Genomic DNA, 19,531 nt, shown 5'->3' with positions numbered 1-19,531 from the left:
ATGGGAAAGCAGCTTCCAAAATGATGCAGAGTTTCAGACAAAGAGGGAGATCTGGGCTCAGTCCCGCCCCTCATTCAAAACAAAAACAAATACCTGGAAAAACTCAGCAGGTCCGCCCGCCCCTCATTCACTCCGATTGGTTCGAGGACCAGCCGCTCCCGCTCGGTCCTCCAGTCGCGCGCCCCTTCATCCGCTCCGAATGGTTGGAGGACCAGCACCGCCCCTGATGGGTACTCTAGCTCCGCCCCCTCATCCTATTGGTCCGGAACTTCCGCCAATCGCTTCCCAGGTATTGCGCACTGGAGCATGCGCGGGCCAGGTCTGCAGTTGGCGATGCAGCGGGCGGTAGCTTGAACCAGCGGCTTTAAAATGCGGGCTTTTATTTTTTTTTTGCAAAAGAGCGAGTGCGGATCCAGAGCCGAAAATGAAACAGCGAAAATTACCCACCCAAGGCCCGTATTTTAAAACCATGAATTTTTATTCCGGTGCAAACGCGAATGATGAAAGTGAGGGAGCGTCTGTAAATGGAGGAGAAATGGTGATGGGTTAGGGAGCGTCTGTAAATGGAGAAATGGTGATGAGTTAGGGAGCGTCTGTAAATGGAGGAGAAAGGGTGATGCGTTAGGGAATGTGTAAATGGAGGAGAATAGTGATGGGTCAGGGAGCGTTTGTAAATGGAGAAATGGTGATGGGTTAGGGAATGTCTAAATGGAGGAGAAATGGTGATGGTTAGGGAGTGTCTGTAAATGGAGAATAATGATGGGTCATGGAGCGTCTGTAAATGGAGGAGAAATGGTGATGGGTTAGGGAGCATCTGAAAAGGGACTGAGCAAAGAGTATTTAAAAAGAAAGGGGAAATGCTGATGAGCAGGTAACATGTATAAAGAATCATTGAGCAATGGAATAGTACAGCATGGAAGGAGGCCATACAGCTGATCGAGTCTCCGCTGGCACTTTGGAAGAGCTTTCCAATTAGTTCCACTCCCCTGCTCTTTCTGCATAACCCTGCAGTTTTTTTCCCCATGCAAGCATTTATCCCAATTCCCTTCTAAAGGCTCCAATTGAAACTGTATCCGCCCCACTCTTAGGCAGTTCATTCCTAGTACTAACTACTTGATGTGTAGAAAAGGTTTTCCCTCATGTCGCCATCGCTACTTATGCCAATCACCTTGAATCAGTGTCCTCTGGTTCTTGGTCCTTCTGCAAACGGAAACAGTTTCTCCCTTTCTACCCTGTCCGGAAACGTCATGATTTTGAAGACCCCCATCACATCCTGAAAAAGAGATTGGCGCAAGAACGATTGGCAACACAAGGACAAACTTTTATATGCACTGTTAGGATTTAGAATGAACGACCTTGGAAGATAGTAGGGGCAGATTCATTCACAGCTTTAATGGGGAATTGGAAGAGAACAAAATTATTGGGCTGGAGAAAAGGGCAAGGGTGTGGGACTAGCTGAGTTGCTGTTGCAGAGAGCTGGCAGGGACAGAATGGGCCAAATAGCCTCCTTCCGGCTTGCAATAACTCTATGATTCTAAAGGGTCAATGAGTGCACAGAGGAAAAAGAAGAGGCCATGTAGCCCCATTCAGTGAGATCATGGCTGATCTGTACCTATCCCCAAATTGCCTCATATCCCTTAATACCTCTGGCTAACAAAAATCAGTCAATCCCAGTTTGAAAAATAATTTTCAGGATCAATTGTGACACCAAAGTTGCAAACAGATTAGCTTATTTTCAGCCTGTTATCAGGACAAGGGATGGAGTCAGTAGCTAGGGCATGGAGATTGGAGCAGGGGCTGAAAACAGTGGCTTCAGTCTTCTCAATATTTATTTGCAGTTAATGAGTCAGCAGGAAGAGAAGCAGGAACCGGAATGGTGCATGAGACTGATCCCAGGTTTAACTTAGTTAGAGAGGGAGAGAAGGAAGGAAGGAAACCCTGGGAGGTTTGGAGAAACCATCTTCATGATCGCTCATTAAATCTCCACACAGTAAGTTTTGGACACAAGGTTAACATCTGCTATTCTGTATGGTCGATCAGGGGGTTTGAGATTAATGTTTTGTCATGAGTAATGACTGAAGTGAATGATCAAACATATTGTCATCTCTAGTTGTACAAATTTGTGGAAAAGGAAAGAATTATCCCACAATATATTTGGATTTCAGCACAGGGATGAAGTTTGAGGAGAATCTGCAGCTTTGGGGGAATAAGAGAGGAAAAAATATTCCATACAAACTAGAATTGTCTGTTCTGAATTTCTATCCTATACTGACAGTGCTGACTTTTGGAAACTTCTTTTACAGGATATCAGAAAGGGAGGATTTACAGACAGGAAACTCAAACCAAACACCACACCAGGGTGTGACAGAATCACTCGATTCATCAGGACCTGAACATCATCGGCCTTTGAGTGTGGAATGAGAAATGTTTGTCTGTTCTGCCAGTGGGTAAAGATTTTAAGCAGCAGTGTGACAGGAAAAGCACTGAGACACACACAGACCTGAGCGAGAGTGTTCCAATGTACTGACTGTGGAAAGAGTTTTAACCAATTACACAGGCTGAAAAAAACAAACCATTCACAGTGAGGAGAGACTGTACACGTGTTCTCTGTGTGGACGAGGCTTCAATTGATCATCCACCTTGGAGAGACACAAGGACACCCGCACCATGGAGAAACCATGGAAATGTGGGGACTGTGGGAAAGGATTCACTTGCCCTTCCCGGCTGGAAACCCATCAACGCACTCACAGTGGAGAGAGGCCGTTTACCTGCTCTGAGTGTGGGAAGGGATTCACTCAGTCGTCCCACTTAGCACTACACCAGCGAGTTCACACCGGGGAGAAGCCATTCACCTGCTCTGAGTGTGGGAAGGGATTCACTCAGTCGTCCCACTTAGCACTACACCAGCGAGTTCACACCGGGGAGAAGCCATTCACCTGCTCTGTGTGTGGGAAGGGATTCACAGTGTTAGCCAGCCTGCAGGGACACCAGCTCGTTCACACTGAGGAGAAGCCATTCAGCTGCGCCTCCTGTGGCAAGAGCTTCAGACAGTCATCCACGCTCACTGCTCACCAGCGACTTCACACCGGGGAGAGGCCATTCACCTGCTCCGAGTGTGGGAAGGGATTCACTCGGTCATCCCACCTGCTGACCCACCAGCGAATCCACACTGAGGAGAGACCATTCAGCTGCACACAATGCGGAAAGAGCTTCAGGCATTCAGGCAACCTAATTTCACACCAGCGAATCCACACTGAGGAAAGGCCGTTCAGTTGCATACAATGTGGAAAGAGCTTCAGGCATTCAGGCACCCTAATTTCACACCAGCGCATTCACACCGGGGAGAGGCCGTTCACCTGTTCCCTGTGTGGGAAGGGATTCACTCAGTCAGCCAACCTGATGGTACATCAGCAAGTTCACAGATGATTACAGGATTTGGATTCTGCTGTTATTGCGGCTGTTAATCACATCCAGGACTGAACCATGTTCATTCTGACAGTTGGGGTTTGTTTCTGCTGATGTTAATAATCCCTGTAACTGGGCTGGAGTTTAATATTCTGGATCTATAGCTGATTGTGTTCTTGGGGCTGCAGTGTCCCTTTAAGAACCGCCGACTCTGATCTTTCCCCATAATTCAGGAACTCTCATCAGAAATTAGTTTACAACAAGATTCTGAACTTTGACTTCAATCCCAAATTGATCTTTGGTACGAACTCTACAATTCAGTGTCTGAGTGGTTCCACTGATTAACATCTCCAATTAGGAAGTGCTGATTTAATCCTTGCTGACAATTCTTACTGACTTGCACATTACTCACAGTGACACCTCCATTATCCACCAGAAAGAAGGGGAATGGGAATTGATGGAAAATCGAAAGTTCCCAAATGTTACCCCTCCCGCCTGGTACAGAAATCCCCTCGGCACGGGAATGGGGACAGGTTCAATCCAAGTAACGGACTGTAAGAAATCGCTGTCTAAAAGCCTTATAAAATCTTATGGAATATGATAGAAATAGCTCACTTTCTCTGCATTATGGAGGAAGCTTCCATAGCAACTTGCTGGCTGACAAACACAGGACAGGCCAGTTTTCTCTGCCAAGGACATGTCTCTAGCACAGGCCCTGAAACAAGACATTTCTAACCCTGATACAGTTGGATCTCCTGAACCATATGTTAAACCAACTTTCTGTGTGAAGATCAATGAGGCTCTTGAGAGGAAAAATAAGTCACTTTGGATAAGAAGGGAAATTTTGAAGTGATCCACACTGGCTTTAGCCCAGTTCCAGCGCTCTGGCTCACACCAGTTTATCATTCAGGGGAGACGGCCGCCACCAGCTACAGAGACCAGCACTCACTCTGCTTCCAGGATGGCTAACTGGTTGAAGAAAATAAGGGACAATTTGTCACGGTAGGTGCTGGTGAAGCCTTGAGAGCAGGGGGTGTTGGGGGGGTGGTTGGGGAGGTGGTGTGGTGTGGTGTGGTTGCTGGCGAACCTGTGAGATTGGTCAACGCATGTGCAACAAAAAAACCTGGCGAAACACAGAAATCTGGGACAAGATGCGTCCCGGGAAGGCTGGACCTGGGCCGAAAATCTGGGATGGTTGGTTGCCCTGTCTGCGTCATCTGTACGTTCTTCCTCTGGGATCCATAACCATCCTCACTTGTCACAGGTTGTGTGCTTTTCTGGTCTATTTAGCTTGTGCATCACATTTAAACCATTGTTTCTGAATAAACTTATTTAAAATCACTTAAGAGTTTGACCCCCCCCAAACCCCCACCCTCCACCTTTCCGGGTAATCTGTGACTTCTGGACCTAAATCTTACAAGTGGTACTAGGAGTGGGATATGTGCACCAGCAAATCAGGTCAGAGTGAATTAAAAACAGCAGAAAGAATGAAAGAGTTTTTATCTGAATGCTTGCAGCATTCATAACAAGATGGATGAATTGATAGCACAAATGGAAATACATGAGTAGGCATGACAGAGATGTGGTTGCAATGTGGTCAAGCCTGGGACCTGAATATTCAAGGGCATTTGACATTTCAGAAAGACGGGAGGAAAGTAAAAGGATGTGGGGTAGCTCTGCCCATAAAGGATGCGATCAGTACAATGGTGAGAAATGATCTTGGTTCAGAAGACCAAGATGTAGAATCAGTTTGGGTGGAGATAACAAATAGCAAAGGAAAGAAGTCACTGGTGGAAGTTATTTATAGGCGCCCAAACAGTAGCTACATTGTAAGACAGAGTATAAATCAAGAAATAATCGAGGCTTGCAGGAAAGGTGCTGCACTAATTGTGGGTGACTTTAAACTTGACATTGATTGGACAAATCAAATTGTCAACAGGAGCCTGGAGAATGTATTCAAGACAGTTTCATAGAACAATACTTTCTGGAACCTATCAAGGACTAGGCTATTTTGGACCTGGCAATGCATAATGAAGCAGGATTAATTAAAGTGCTCATAGCGAAGGATCCTCTAGGCAAGAATGATCATAACATGGTAAAATCTCACATCCAATTTGAGAGTGAGAAACTTGGGTCCATAACTAGTGTCTTAAACGTAAATGATGGGAGCCACAAGGGTATGAAGACAGGTTTGGCCAAAGTGGACTGGGAAAATAGGTTAAAAGGGAAGGTGCTGGAGATGTAGTGGCTTATATTTAAGGAGATGTTTCATGTTATGAAATCTCAACAAGGATACATTCCATTGAGGAAGAAAGACTCTACCAGAAGGATGCACCATCCTTGGCTAATTAAGGAAGATAAGGATGGTATCAAATTGAAAGAAAAGGCATGCAATGCTGTGAAGATTAGTGATAGGCCAGAAGATTGGGAAAGTTTTAGAAATCTGCAAAGGATGACTAAAAACATAACAAAGAGGAAGAAATTGGCGTATGAGAGATAATTAGGAAGAAATATAAAAAACAGATAGTAACAACTTCTACAAGTATACAAAAAGAAGAGTGGCTAAAGTGAGCATTGGTCCTTTAAGTGGTGAGACTGGGGAATTAATAATGAGAAACAAGGAAATGGCAGAGGCTTTGGACAAGTATTTTACATCTCTCTTCACAGTAGAAGACACAAAAGAAATCCGAAGAATAGATGAAAATCAAGAGGCAAAAGGGAGGAAGGAGCTTAGAACAATCACTATCACTGGAAAAAAAAGTAATGGAAACACTAATGGGACTTAAGAACACAATAGTTAGGAGCAGGAGTAGGTCTTTCGGCTCCTCGAGCCTGCTCCACTATTCGATAAGATCATGGCTCATCTGATTGTGGCCTCAACTCTATTTTCCTGTCTACCCTCTATATCCTTTGGTTCCCTTGCCAATGAAGAATTTGTCTAACTTAACCTTGAATATATTCAGTGACCGAGCCTCCACTGCCCTCTGGGGAAGAGAATTCCACAGACTTATGATCCTCTGAGAGAGAAAAAAATTTGCCTCGTCCCCGTCTAAATGGGAGACCCCTAATTTTTAAACTGTATCCCCTAGTTCTAGTTTCAAGGAGAAACATCCTCCCAGCATCCACCCTGTCAAGTCCCGTCTGGATCTTATATGTTTCAATAAGATCACCTCTCATTCTTCTAAGCTCCAATGGGTACAGGCCCAACCTGCTCAACCTTTCCTCATAAGGTAACTCCTTCATCCCAAGAATCAGTTCAGTGAACCTTCTCTCGAACTGCTTCTAAGGCAGCGTTATCTTTCCTTAAGGAGATCAAAACTGTGCACAGTACTCCAGATGCCGACCAACAAAGGCCTTGACAGCTGCAGCAACACTAACCTGCCTTTATACTTCATCACCCTCGCAATAAAAACCAACATTCCATTTGTCTTCCAATCACTTGATGCCTCTGCCTACCAACTTTTGGTGATACATGTACCAGGACATCCAGATCCTTTTGTATCGCAGAGTTATAAATCTCTCTCCATTCAAATAATGTCCTGCCTTTCTATTCTCCCTGCCAAAGTGGACAAATTCACTTTTTATCCACATTACAATCCCATCTGCCAAATCTTTGCCCACTCACTTAGCCTGCCTGAATCCACTTGCAGACTCTTTATGTCCTCTTGACAACTTAACTTCCTACCCATCTTTGTGCCATCAGCAATTTTAGCTACCATAAATTCAGCCCTTTCATCCAAGTCATTGATATAGATCATTGTTTATAGATGAGGACCCAGCACTGATCCCTGCGGCATTCCACTAGTTACAGCTTCTCAAGCTGAAAATAGCCCATTTATAGTTCTCCTACTATCTATTTCCTAGTGATTGTGTTTGTTTTAAGTTCCTCCCTCCCTCTTACCTTTCCCCACTTTCTACTTCCTGTTAGTGAGCCAATCCTTTATCCAGACTAAGACGTTACCTCCTACACCATGACTATTTTGTGCAGTAACCTTTGATGAGGCACCTTATCGAATGCCTTTGGGAAATCCAAGTATAGCACATCTACATGTTCCCCTTTATCCACCTTGTTTGATACTTCCTCAAATGAACTCGAATAAATTAGTCAAACATGATTTCCATTTCACAAAACCAAGTTGACTCTGTCTGACTGTATTATGATTTTCTAAATGTCCTGCTATTACCCTTTTAATCATGGATTCTAACATTTTCTTTTTGATAACTATAAGCTAACTTGCATACAGTTTCCTGATTTCTGTCTCCCTCTTCCCTTGAACAGAGGTGTTACATTAACGATTTTCCAGAATCTAGGGAAGTTTGAAAGATCACAACCAATGCATCGACTATCTCTGTAGCCACTTGTTGGAAAATCCTAGCATGCAAGCCAACAGGCCCAGGGGACTTGTCAACTTTTAGTTCTCATAGTTCTCTTTCCTAGTGATTGTGTTTGTTTTAAGTTCCTTCCTCCCTTTTACCTTTTGAGTTTCAAGTATTCTTGGAATGTTTTTTCTACAGTGAAGACAGACACAAAATATCTGTTCAACGCTTCCCCCAATTCCACGTTTTCCATTATTAATTTCTCAGGCTCAGTCTCCATAAGACCAACACTAGCTTTAGTTATACTTTTCCTTTTTAAATACTTGCAGAAACTTTTACTTTTTAAAAAACATTTTCAGCTAGCTTTCTCTCATACTCTAGTTTCTCCCTCTTTATGTTTTGGTCATTCTTTGAAGGTTTCTAACATCTGGCCAATCTTCTGACCTACCAATAATCTTTGCAGTATTGTACACTTTTGAAACAGAAAACAGGAACGTATAGGCCTGTTAGCCTAATGTCTGCCATTGGGAAAATGCTAGAATTCATTATTAAAGAGGTAATAGCAGGACATTTAGAAAATCATAATGCAATCAGGCAAAGCCAACATGGCTTTGTGAAAGGGAAATTATGTTGACAAGATTTATTAGAATTCTTTGAGGCTTTTACAAGCAGGGTGGATAAAGGAAAACCAGTAAATGTAGTATATTTGGGTTTCCAAAAGGCAATTGGCAAAAGGTGCTACATAACATATTACACAGTTAGGAGCATATGGTATTGGGGCTGAAATATTAGCATGGATAGAGGACTGGCTAACATTGCTGAAAAAAGAGACATTTTTGTCAAAGCTTTTCACCTTGCACTCATCAGGACAAGAATACCAAATGTAAAGGGACAACAATATATACTGTATAAAAAGAGAGTGCAAAATGGTTGGTAAGTAGACTGTGATCGGTAGAGGCACTGCCATGGAGAATCCACCACTCTTTTCAGCAATACTCAAGCTTTGTACTGCCAAACAACTATTAATGGGAAACAGAGTTGGGATAAATGTTTTCTTATTCATATGACCAAAGTGAATCAGCTCACGTCTTGGGGGTTGCCATTGACCAGAAACTGAACTAAATATTGTGGCTGCAAGAGCAGGTCAGAGGCTGGGAAGTCTGTGGAAAGTAATTCACCCCTGATTCCCCAAAGCCTGCTCACAATCTACAAGGTACAATTTAGGAGTGTGATGGAAGACTCTCCATTTGCCTGGATGAGGGGAGCTCCAACAACACTTAAGAAGCTCGATACCATGGATTTGTACTGCAGATAGCCAGGGTACTCCTCCGGGGATGCGGGTTCGAATCCCACCAAGGAAGATGGTGAAATTTGAATTCAATGAAAAAATATGGAGTTAAAAGTCTAATGATTACCGTGAAACCATTGTCGATTGTCGTAAAAACCCATCTGGTTCACTGACATCCATTAGAAAAGGAAATCTGCCATCTTTACCTGGTCTGGTCTACATGTGAATTCAGACCCACAATAATATGGTTGACTCTTAAATTCCCTCTGAAATGACATAACAAGCCATTCAGTTTTCAAGGGCAATTAAGGGTGGGAAATAAATGCCATCCCAGCTAGCGACGCCCACATCCTGTGAATTAATAGAAAAAAACATGCAGGACAAAGCTGATTGGCACCCCATCCACCACCTTAGACACTAAATCCCTCCACCACTGACGCACAGTGGCAGCAATGTATACCATCTACAAGATGCACTATAGCAACTCACCAAGGCTCTTTCAACAGCACCTTCAAAACCTGCAACCTCTACGACTTGGAAGGACAAGGGCAGCAGATGCATGAGAACACCACCACCTGCAAGTTCCCCATCAAAGCCACTCGCCATCCTGACTTGGAACTATATAGTTGTTTCTTCATAGTTGCTAGGTCAAAATCTTGGAACTTTCTTCCTAACAGCACTGTGGGTGTTCCTACAGCACATGGACTGCAGTTGTTCAAGAAGGCAGCTCACCATCATCATCTCATGGGCAATTAGGGATGAGTAACAAACGCTGGCTTAGCCAGCACTGCCCACATCCCATGAACGAACATAAACACTCTCCTACATTGTACTCCACCTGCCATCTTGTGGCCCACTCACTTAACCTGGCTATATCTCTTTGCAGCCTCTCTGTGCCCTCCGTACAACTTACCTAGCTTTTTTTCATCAACAAACCTCGATACATTACTCTCTGAAATCCAACTCTTTGACACAAATGCTACCAAAATGTTCCACCAACAACATCTCATCTTTAATGAATTTACTCTTGATTTTGAACGTACAATTGTGGGGAACAGAAAGTCCAGTGTTTGGTTCAGAGCTTTCTTCTCCCCAGGTCTGTTGTAGCTGTATGTATCCGAGTTACATTTATACAGACTCACTCACTCAGTAAGTGATCAGGTCTGACTGGACTACAACAGCTGCACGAACTTATATTTATATAGAGCGTTTAACACAATAAAATGTCCCAAAGAGTTCACAGGAACATAAGGGCCAATTAGGTCACATGACCAAAAGTTTGGCCAAAGAGGTAGGTTACAAGGAATGTCGTAAAGGGAGAAAATGAAGTAGAAAGACGGAAGGATTTAGGCTGTAAATTCCAGATCTTAGGGCCCAGGCAGCTGAAGGCACGGCCACCAATGGTGGAGTGATTAAAATCGGGGATGAAGGACATCCAGTAATGGTGCTCCATGTATGTGGGCCCCATAGCCCAGGCTCAAGGCCCAAATCTGAACTTCGGAACATAGTTTGACCATCCCTTGTCTCAGAGAATAACAATTTCCTATATAAACCCCTTCTCAGATCTTTGTTTATTGATACCATGAAATGTTAAGATCGGTTTATTCCTCCTGTCTGCTCACCGGGTATTGACTTTAACTGACTGAAAATCCTGTGGATTTCACTGTTACAACAAGGATATGTCTCAGCAGAGATGAAAAAGAGAAATCATGAACACTGGAAACATGAAAATGGAGAAATGCACAGCAGGTCATCATTTTAAAAGAGAAATTAATGATCATTGTTTCAGATGGGAGTTCTTCAGAAGTTCTTAATCGTGTTGCTATGGAGAATACATCAGGCAACAGTTGACTGTCAACACCTCCACTGATCAGAGTTCACTTGCCAACCAATCAGCACCCTCTTCTCATGCAGGGAATGGTTGTTCCCTTTGAGATTTTGTATCCTTGATGGGTGTTTTGACAGCTTCTTGTCTCTTTTTTCTTTCCACAGTACCAAGTATTACCAAGCAACAATTTATTCACAAAATGATTCTAAGATCAACCCTTGACAGTATTACCTGGCAGCAATGGAGGTGGATAATGTTCTTTTTACTTTTATGGGATGTGGGCATCAAGGCCAGCACTTATTACCCACCCTTAATTGACCCCTCAGAGGAGGGCTTTCAATCCCAGTTTTATTAATTGAATTTAAATTCCACCAACTGTCGTGGTAGGATTTGAACCCCTGTCCCGAGGTCATTAGAGTTCTGGATCACTAGTTCAGTGATATTATCAATACACCATCGCCTCCCTCTGTATGAGGTTGAAACTCTGTACTCCCAAGCCACTATCTTATTCCATTTCTCAACGGATTTCAAACGAAATCAAATTAATGACTGCCAGTAAGATAAAAGCAAAATACTGCGGATGCTGGAAATCTGAAACAAAAACAGAAAATGCTGGGAAAAACTCAGCAGGTCTGGTAGCATCCGTGGAGAGAGAGAAACAGAGTTAACTTTTCGAGTCCGCATCACCCTCCTTCAGAGCCTTCACTGTGTGTGTCTCTCTCTCTCCACAGACGCTGCTGGGTTTTTCCAGCATCTTCTGCTTTTTTGTTAATCACACGTCAGCAATATATTTACTTACCAGCCCGGGTGGGGGGAGTGGGAGTGGGATAAGGTTCGCTGCTTCACACCATTCCAGTTTCCAGGTGAATGCGAAGCGCGAAAATCCTCCCCCCACCCCGCGCGGCGCGGGTGGCGAATGGCAGACACCGCTACCCAGAATGCCGCGCGCGGGTGGAGGCGCCCTATCTCCATCAGGCGGGCCGGCAGCGCGCAGGCGCCGGAGGAGCGGGGCCACTTCCCCCGCCTGGGTCCGCGCGGAGCTGGTGCGCACGACGGCGCGTTGCTCCAGGAAGCTGAGCGGGGGCGGGCGCAGCCGCAGTGAGAGCGAGTGCGGCTCTCAAGAGGTTGAATGAGAGGCGGGGCCGGGACCGGGTTGGGCGGAGCCGGGCGCGCGCGGCAGACACTTGCTGATCATTCCAGGGATGGTGCAGTGAGCGCCTCTCCTCCCCAACCCCTTATCCCCCACTGTTGCTGCTGCTCCTGCTCCTCCCAACCCCAACCCCTTCCTTCTACCATTTCCACCCAGACTGACCTGGAGAGGGGGAGAGAGTCAGAGCAGCAGCATTTCAGGAGATGCACCGGAGTTTGAAACAGAAAGAGAGAGAGAGAGAGAGCAATTAACCCCAGTAGTTACATGACTATGACTCTCTGACTCTATGCAAGCAAAGCTGTGATTTGATCTTGCAGGTGAGTGTTGCTGCTGCTGCTGTTTACACCCCCCCCAAATCCTCTCCATCACCTCACTCCCGAGTCGGTGCACAGCCTTGGTGAGACCTCGCCTGGAGCGCTGAGCACAGTTTTTTGGTCCCCTTATCTAAGGAGGGATGCGCCTTGACACACAGCGGGGAGCGCAAGCGGAGGGCTGATCTCCCCCCCGGGCGGGGTAGGGGGAATTGACTTGCAAAGAGGGATCGAGGAAAGTGGGCCTACGCTCTCCACCAGTTTCGAAGAGTGAGAAGTGATCTCATTGAAGCTGACAAAGTTCTTGCAGGGTAGCGTGTGAGGGGGTTGGGGATGGGATGCAGATGAGACGTTTCACCCGGCTGATGAGCCGGGAGACCAGGGGGACGTGATCTCAGTCTGAGACGGCTGAGCCCTTATTCTGAGGTGAGGAATTGCTTCACTTAAGAGGGTGGCGAGTCTTTGGGAAATTCGCTACCCCAGAGGGATGCGGAAGCGCAATCAATGAGCATCGATAGATTTCTGGAGACTAATGACATCGGGGGATATGGAGAGAGAGCGGGAAAGTGGCGATGGGGTCGATGATCAGCCACGATAGACTTGGTCGAGGTGTTCAACATCCTGAGAGGTATGGACAGGGTTAATAGTGAGAAACTGTTCCCACTCAAGAGAACATCAAGAATCAGAGGGCGCAGATTCAAAATAATTGGCAAACGGAGTGAACGCGATGTGTGGAAAATTTCTTTTCACCCAGAGAGTGCGTGGAGTCTGGAACAAACTTCCTGAAGGGGTGATGGAGGCAGGTTCGATTGAGGCATTCAAAAGGGAATTGGATCGCGACCTAAAGAGGGAATGTGCAAGGTTATGGGGATAAGGCAGGAGAGTGGGACTAGGTGGAATACTCTTTCAGAGGGCCAGTGCAGACTTGATGGGCCGAATGGCCTCCAGCACTGTAAAGACACTGTGATGATTTAATTGAATGGTGGAGCAGGCTCGTCTGGCTTAATGGCCTACTCCTGCTCCGATGTTCTTTCCTTCAGCTGGTACTCAAAGCAGCTGGGAGATTAAAGAAGTTAAAACTTTTAAGTAAAGCATTCAGTTAGCCTCCCTGTGTTGAAGTGGCACCAACAAAAGGGAAATGAGTAGCTGGCAAGTCTTTACTTTTATCGTTAAATCGTGAAGTAGTAGAAGGTTTATCCCTCTGAGAGAAAAAAAATCTTCTCATCTCTGTCTTAAATGGGAGACTCCTTATAGTTCAACTGTGTCCCCTCGATCTAGTGTCACCCAGAAGGGGAAACCTCCTTTCAGCATCCCCCCTGTCAAGTCCCCTCAGGATCTTATATGTTTCAATAAGATCACCTCTCATTCTTCTGAACTCCAGTGGATACAGGCCCAGCCTGACCAGATCAGGAGCTTTAAGATTAGGAAAGGACTTGACAGCTGGGTGCAGAGAAAATGTTTCCAATTGCAGGGGGAATAGCAGAACCAAGGTCCATAACATAAACATAAGATAGTCACTAATAAATCCCATAGAGCGTTCAGGAGAAACCTGTTTATCTAAAGAGTGATTAATTAGCATGTGGAACATGCCACCACAGGAGCAGTTGAGGTGACTGGAAAGGATGCATTTAAGGGAAAGCACATGAGACAGAAAGGAATAGGTGGATATGCTGGCAGGGTTGACATTTGAGGAGTGACTCCAATGGAGCATTAGTGGTGCCATTGGCCAATTGGGACGAATGACTTTTGCCTGTGCAGCAGATTTGATGTAAGAAAATTTGGCGTACAAAATTAAGAGGGGAATAGATATAGTCGACAAGATAAAATTGTTTCTCTTGGTGGAGAATTCTGGAACCAGGGGACATAGATTCAAGATAAGTGGCAGAAGGTGTAGGGGGGACATGAGGAAGAACTTTTTTACGCAGAGGGTAGTGGGTGTCTGGAACTTGCTGCCCAAGTTGGTGGTAGAGGCAGAAACTCTAAACTCTTTTTTAAAAGTACCTGGATCTGCACCTTAAGTGCTGTAAGCTGCAGGGCTATGGACCAGGTGCAGGAAGGTGGGATTAGAAAGGGCACTTGGGTGTCCTCGGGCTGGCATGGACAGGATGGGCCGAATGGCCTCCTTCTGTGCTATCACTTTTCTATGGTCTAAGAATTGTCTGTTCGACCTTGCAATGATACTGATGACTTTTTTGAACTCTTCTTACAGGGTATTGGAAGAGTGGGACTTATAGAAGGGAGACTCAAACCAGAAGAAATATTTGTCTGTTCTGTTCGGGGGAGAAGATTTCAAACATCAGGGTGACTGGAAAAGCACCGAGACACACACACACCCGAGTGAGAGTGTTTCCAGTGAACTGACTGTGGAAAGAGCTTTCACCAGTTACACAGCCTGAAAAGTCATTACAGCATTCATGACGGGGAGGAACTGTACCTTTTCCGTGCGTGGGCGAGGCTTCCGCCGATTATCCCACCCGGAGAGGCACAAAGGAGCCGGCAAAATGGCGAAGCCTTGGAAATGCGGGGACTGTGGGAAGGTTTTCAGTTGCCCATCCCAACTGGAAACTCATCGGCGCAGCCACACTGGGGAGAGGCCGTTCACCTGCTCCGTGTGCGGGAAGGGCTTCACCCAGTCCTCAAACCTCCAGAAACACCAGGCCATTCACACGGGAGTGAAACCCTTCACCTGCTCCGTGTGCGGGAAGGGATTCATTCAGTCCCGCCACCTGCTGACCCACCAACAAATTCACACCGGGGAGAGGCCGTTCACCTGCTCTGAGTGTGGGAAGGGATTCAATCGGTCAGAGAACCTGATCAAACATCAGCAGCTTCACACCAATAAGAAACCCTTTAAATGTCCTGCTTGTGAGAAGAGCTTTAGAACGGCGAGCGACCTGCTGATGCACCGAAGGACTCACACAGGGGAGAGGCCTTTCACCTGCACCGAGTGTGAGAAGGCATTCACTCGGTTGCAACACCTAGTGAGACACCAGCGAGTTCACAAGTGACTGCAAGGGTTGGATTCTGCTGTTATTGCTGCTGTTAATCACACCGAGGACTTGAACCATGTTCATTCTGACAGTTGGGGTTTGCTTCTGCTGATGTTAAGAATCCCTGTAACTGGGCTGGAGTTTAATATTCTGGATCTAAAGCTGATTATGTTCTCAGGGCTGCAGTGTCCCTTTAAGAGATGCTGTCTCTGATCTTTCCCCATAATTCAAGGAGCTTCTTTGGCAATTTGTCTGCGACAATATTAGAACTTTTATCTCAATTATAAATTGATCTTTGGTATGAACTCTACAGTTCAGTGTCTGAGAGGTTCCACTGATTAACATCTCTGATTCGAAAGTGCTGATTAACCCTCGCTGACAATTCTTACTGACTTGCACATTTACACACAATAACACCTCCATTCTCCACCAGAAAGAAGGGGAATGGGAATTGTTGGAGAATCGAGAGTTCCCAAATGTTACCCCTCCTGCCTGGTACAGAAATCCCCTCGGCACGGGAACGGAGACAAGTTCAATCTAAGTGAAGTACTGAGAATAATCTTCCCGGTGCCATGGCATTGGTCTGTACCAAAATGGAAGAAATTGGTGTCAGTGACTGTGGGGTCGGTTTATATCAGACAGGAGGAGATTGGTGTCAGTGACTGTGGGGTAGGTTTCTGTCAGACAGGAGGAGATTGGTGTCAGTGACTGTGGGGTCGGTTTATATCAGACAGGAGGAGATTGGTGTCAGTGACTGTGGGGTCGGTTTATATCAGACAGGAGGGGATTGGTGTCAGTGACTGTGGGGTCGGTTTATATCAGACAGGAGGAGATTGGTGTCAGTGACTGTGGGGTTGGTTTATATCAGACAGGAGGAGATTGGTGTCAGTGACTGTGGGGTTGGTTTATATCAGACGGGAGGAGATTGGTGTCAGTGACTGAGGTCGGTTTATATCAGACAGGAGGAGATTGGTGTCAGTGATGTGGGGTTGGTTTATATCAGACAGGAGGAGATTGGTGTCAGTGATTGTGTGGTCGGTTTATATCACACAGGAGGACATTGGTGTCAGTGACTGTGGGGATGGTTTATATCAGACAGGAGGAAATTGGTGGCAGTGACTGTGGGGTTGGTTTATATCAGACAGGAGGAGATTGGTGTCAGTGACTGTGGGGATGGTTTATATCAGACAGGAGGAGATTGGTGGCAGTAACTGAGGTCTGTTTATATCAGACAGGAGGAGATTGGTGTCAGTGATGTGGGGTTGGTTTATATCAGACAGGAGGAGATTGGTGCCAGTGATTGTGGGGTTGGTTTATATCAGACAGGAGGAGATTGGTGTCAGTGACTGTGAGGTTGGTTTATATCAGACAGGAGGAGATTGGTGTCAGTGACTGTGAGGTTGGTTTATATCAGATGGGATAGTTGGAGATGGGCTATTTTATCCATATATCCGATGTCCATATATAATGGGAGATGGAACAAGCCCAGTTAATCACAGAACTTAAACGATTGTGGTGTGAAAGTTAATTATATCTGTACTCAAACATGTGATAGAAGCCAAAAATATGGAGTTGTCAGCACAGAGTTCAAAAGGATAGGTGATGCTTGACCAACCTTATTGAATTGTCTGAGAAAGTAACAGAAAACGTGGGCAAGAGTAATGCAGTGGATGTAACATTGCTGGATTTTCATAAGACCAAAAGACATAGGAGCAGAAATTAGGCCATTCGGCCCATCGAGTCTGCTCCGCCATTCAATCATGGCTGATAAGTTTCTCAACCCCATTCTCCCGCCTTCTCCCCTTAACCTTTGATCCCCTTACCAATCAAGAACCTATCTATCTTGGTCTTAAATACACCCAATGACCTGCCTTCCACAGCCTTCTGTGGCAATGAATTCCATAGATTCACCACTCTCTGGCTAAAGAAGTATCTCCTCATCTCTGTTCCAAAAGGTCTTCCCTTTACTCTGAGGCTGTGCCCTCGGGTCCTAGTCTCTCCTACTAATGGAAACATCTTCCCCATGTCCACTCTATCCAGGCCTTTCAGTATTCTGTAAGTTTCAATCAGATCCCCCCTCATCCTTCTAAACTCCATCGAGTATTGTCCCAGAGTCCTCAAACGTTCCTCATATGTTAAGCCTTTCATTCCTGGGATCGTTCTCGTGAACCTCCTCTGGACCCTCTCCAGGGCCAGCACATCCTTCTTGAGATACGGGGCCCAAAATTGCTCACAATATTCTAAATGTGGTCTGACCAGAGCCTTATAAAGCCTCAGCAGCACATCCCTGCATTTATATTCTAGTCCTCTTGAAATAAATGCCAACATTGCATTTGCCTTCCTAACTAACGACTCAACCTGCAAGTTAACCTTAAGAGAATCCTGGACTAGGACTCCTAAGTCCCTTTGCACTCCAGATTTCTGAATTCTCTCCCCATTTAGAAAATAGTCTATGCCTCTATTCTTCGTACTAAAGTGCATGACCTCACACTTCCCCACGTTGTATTCCATCTGCCACTTCTTTGCCCATTCTCTTAACCTGTCCAAATCCTTCTGCAGCCTTCCTGCCTCCTCAATACTACCTGTCCCTCCACCTATCTTTGTATCATCTGCAAACTTAGCCAGAATGCCCTCAGTTCCTTCATCTAGATCATTAATGTATAAAGTGAAAAGTTGTGGTCCCAACACTGACCCCTGCGGAACTCCACTAGTCACCGGCCGCCATCTTGAGAAGGACCCCCTTATCCCCACTCTCTGCCTCCTGCCAGACAGCCAATCTTCTATCCATTCTAGTACCGTTCCTCTAACACCATGGGCTCTTATCTTTCTGAGCAGCCTCCTGTGCGGCACCTCGTCAAAGGCCTTCTGGAAGTCCAAGTAGATAACATCCATTGGCTCTCCTTTGTCTAACCTACTTGTTACCTCCTCAAAGAATTCTAACAGATTTGTCAGGCATGACCTCCCCTTGATGAAACCATGCTGACTTTGCCCTATTTTACAATGCACTTCCAAGTATTCTGAAATTTCATCCTTAATAATGGACTCTAAAATCTTACCAACGACCGAGGTCAGGCTAATCGGCCTGAAATTTCCCATCTTTTGCCTCACTCCCTTCTTAAACAGGGGGGTTACATTAGCGATTTTCCAGTCCTCTGGGACCCTCCCTGACTCCAGTGATTCCTGAAAGATCACCACTAACGCCTCCACTATCTCTTCAGCTATCTCCTTCAGAACTCTGGGGTGTAATCCATCTGGTCCAGGTGATTTATTCACCTCCAGATCTTTCAGTTTTCCTAGCACCTTCTCCTTGGTAATGGCCACCATACTCACCTCTGCCCCCCCCGACTCTCTTGAACTTTGGGGATGTCACTTGTGTCTTCCACTGTGAAGACTGACGCAAAGTACCTATTCAGTTCCTCTGCCATTTCTTTGTTCCCCACTACTACTTCTCCAGCGTCATTTTCCAGTGGCCCAATTCCACTTTTGCCTCTCTCTTACCCTTTATATATCTAAAAAAATCTTGCAATCTTCTTTTATATTACTGGCTAGTTTACCCTTATATTTAATCTTCTCCCTCATTTCTTTTTTAGTTGTCCTCTGTTAGTCTTTGTAGGCTTCCCAATCCCCTGGCTTCCCACTGCTCTTCGCCGCATTGTATGCTTTCTCTTTAGCTTTTATGCTGTCCCTGACTTCCCTTGTCAGCCATGGTTGCCTCGTCCTCCCTTTAGTATGCTTCTTCTTCCTAGGGATGAATTTTTGCTGTGTCTCCCAAATTACTCCCAGAAACTCATGCCATTGCTGATCCACTGTCTTTCCTGCTAGGCTGATCTCCCAGTCAATTCTGGCCAGCTCCTCCCTCATGCCTCTGTAGTTGCCTTTATTCAACTGTAATACCATTACATCTGATTCCAGCTTTTTCCTCTCAAATTGCAGGGTAAATTCTATCATATTATGGTCACTTCCTCCTAAGGGTTCCTTCACCTTAAGCTCCCTTATCAAATCTGCCTCATTACACATCACTAAATCTAGAATTGCCTGTTCCCTAGTGGGCTCCACCACAAGCTGCTCCAAAAAGCCAACTCGTAGATATTCCACAAATTCCTTTTCTTGGGATCCACTACCAACCTGAATTTCCCAGTCTACCTCCATATTGAAATCCCCCATGATCACTGTAACCTTGCCTTTCTTACACGCCTTTTCTATCTCCTGGTGTATCTTGTGCCACACATCCTGACTACTGTC

At 45.5% G+C, this 19,531-nt stretch overlaps 2 protein-coding genes across 2 annotated transcripts in view; both read left to right on the top strand.

The window, feature by feature from the left end:
• The window catches only part of LOC144697559 (uncharacterized), a 36,424-nt gene extending 20,911 nt beyond the window's left edge, over positions 1 to 15,513 (top strand). Inside the window, exons 2-3 of the mRNA XM_078569607.1 lie at positions 2,304 to 3,414; positions 14,780 to 15,513. Of these exons, the coding sequence (XP_078425733.1) occupies positions 2,668 to 3,414; positions 14,780 to 15,307 (1,275 nt within the window). The 5' untranslated portion in view covers positions 2,304 to 2,667 and the 3' untranslated portion in view covers positions 15,308 to 15,513. The remainder of the gene's footprint in view (positions 1 to 2,303; positions 3,415 to 14,779) is intronic.
• LOC144697491 (uncharacterized) overlaps positions 1 to 19,531 on the top strand; it is a 1,380,819-nt gene that overhangs the window by 1,321,747 nt on the left and 39,541 nt on the right. The gene's annotated exons all lie outside the window — the stretch shown is intronic.

The sequence above is a fragment of the Cetorhinus maximus genome, chromosome 23, assembly GCF_964194155.1.
Source record: "Cetorhinus maximus chromosome 23, sCetMax3.hap1.1, whole genome shotgun sequence".
Taxonomy (NCBI): Eukaryota; Metazoa; Chordata; class Chondrichthyes; order Lamniformes; family Cetorhinidae; genus Cetorhinus; species Cetorhinus maximus.
Note: the sequence above shows the minus strand (reverse complement) of the source record. Positions and strands in the feature narration are given on the sequence as shown.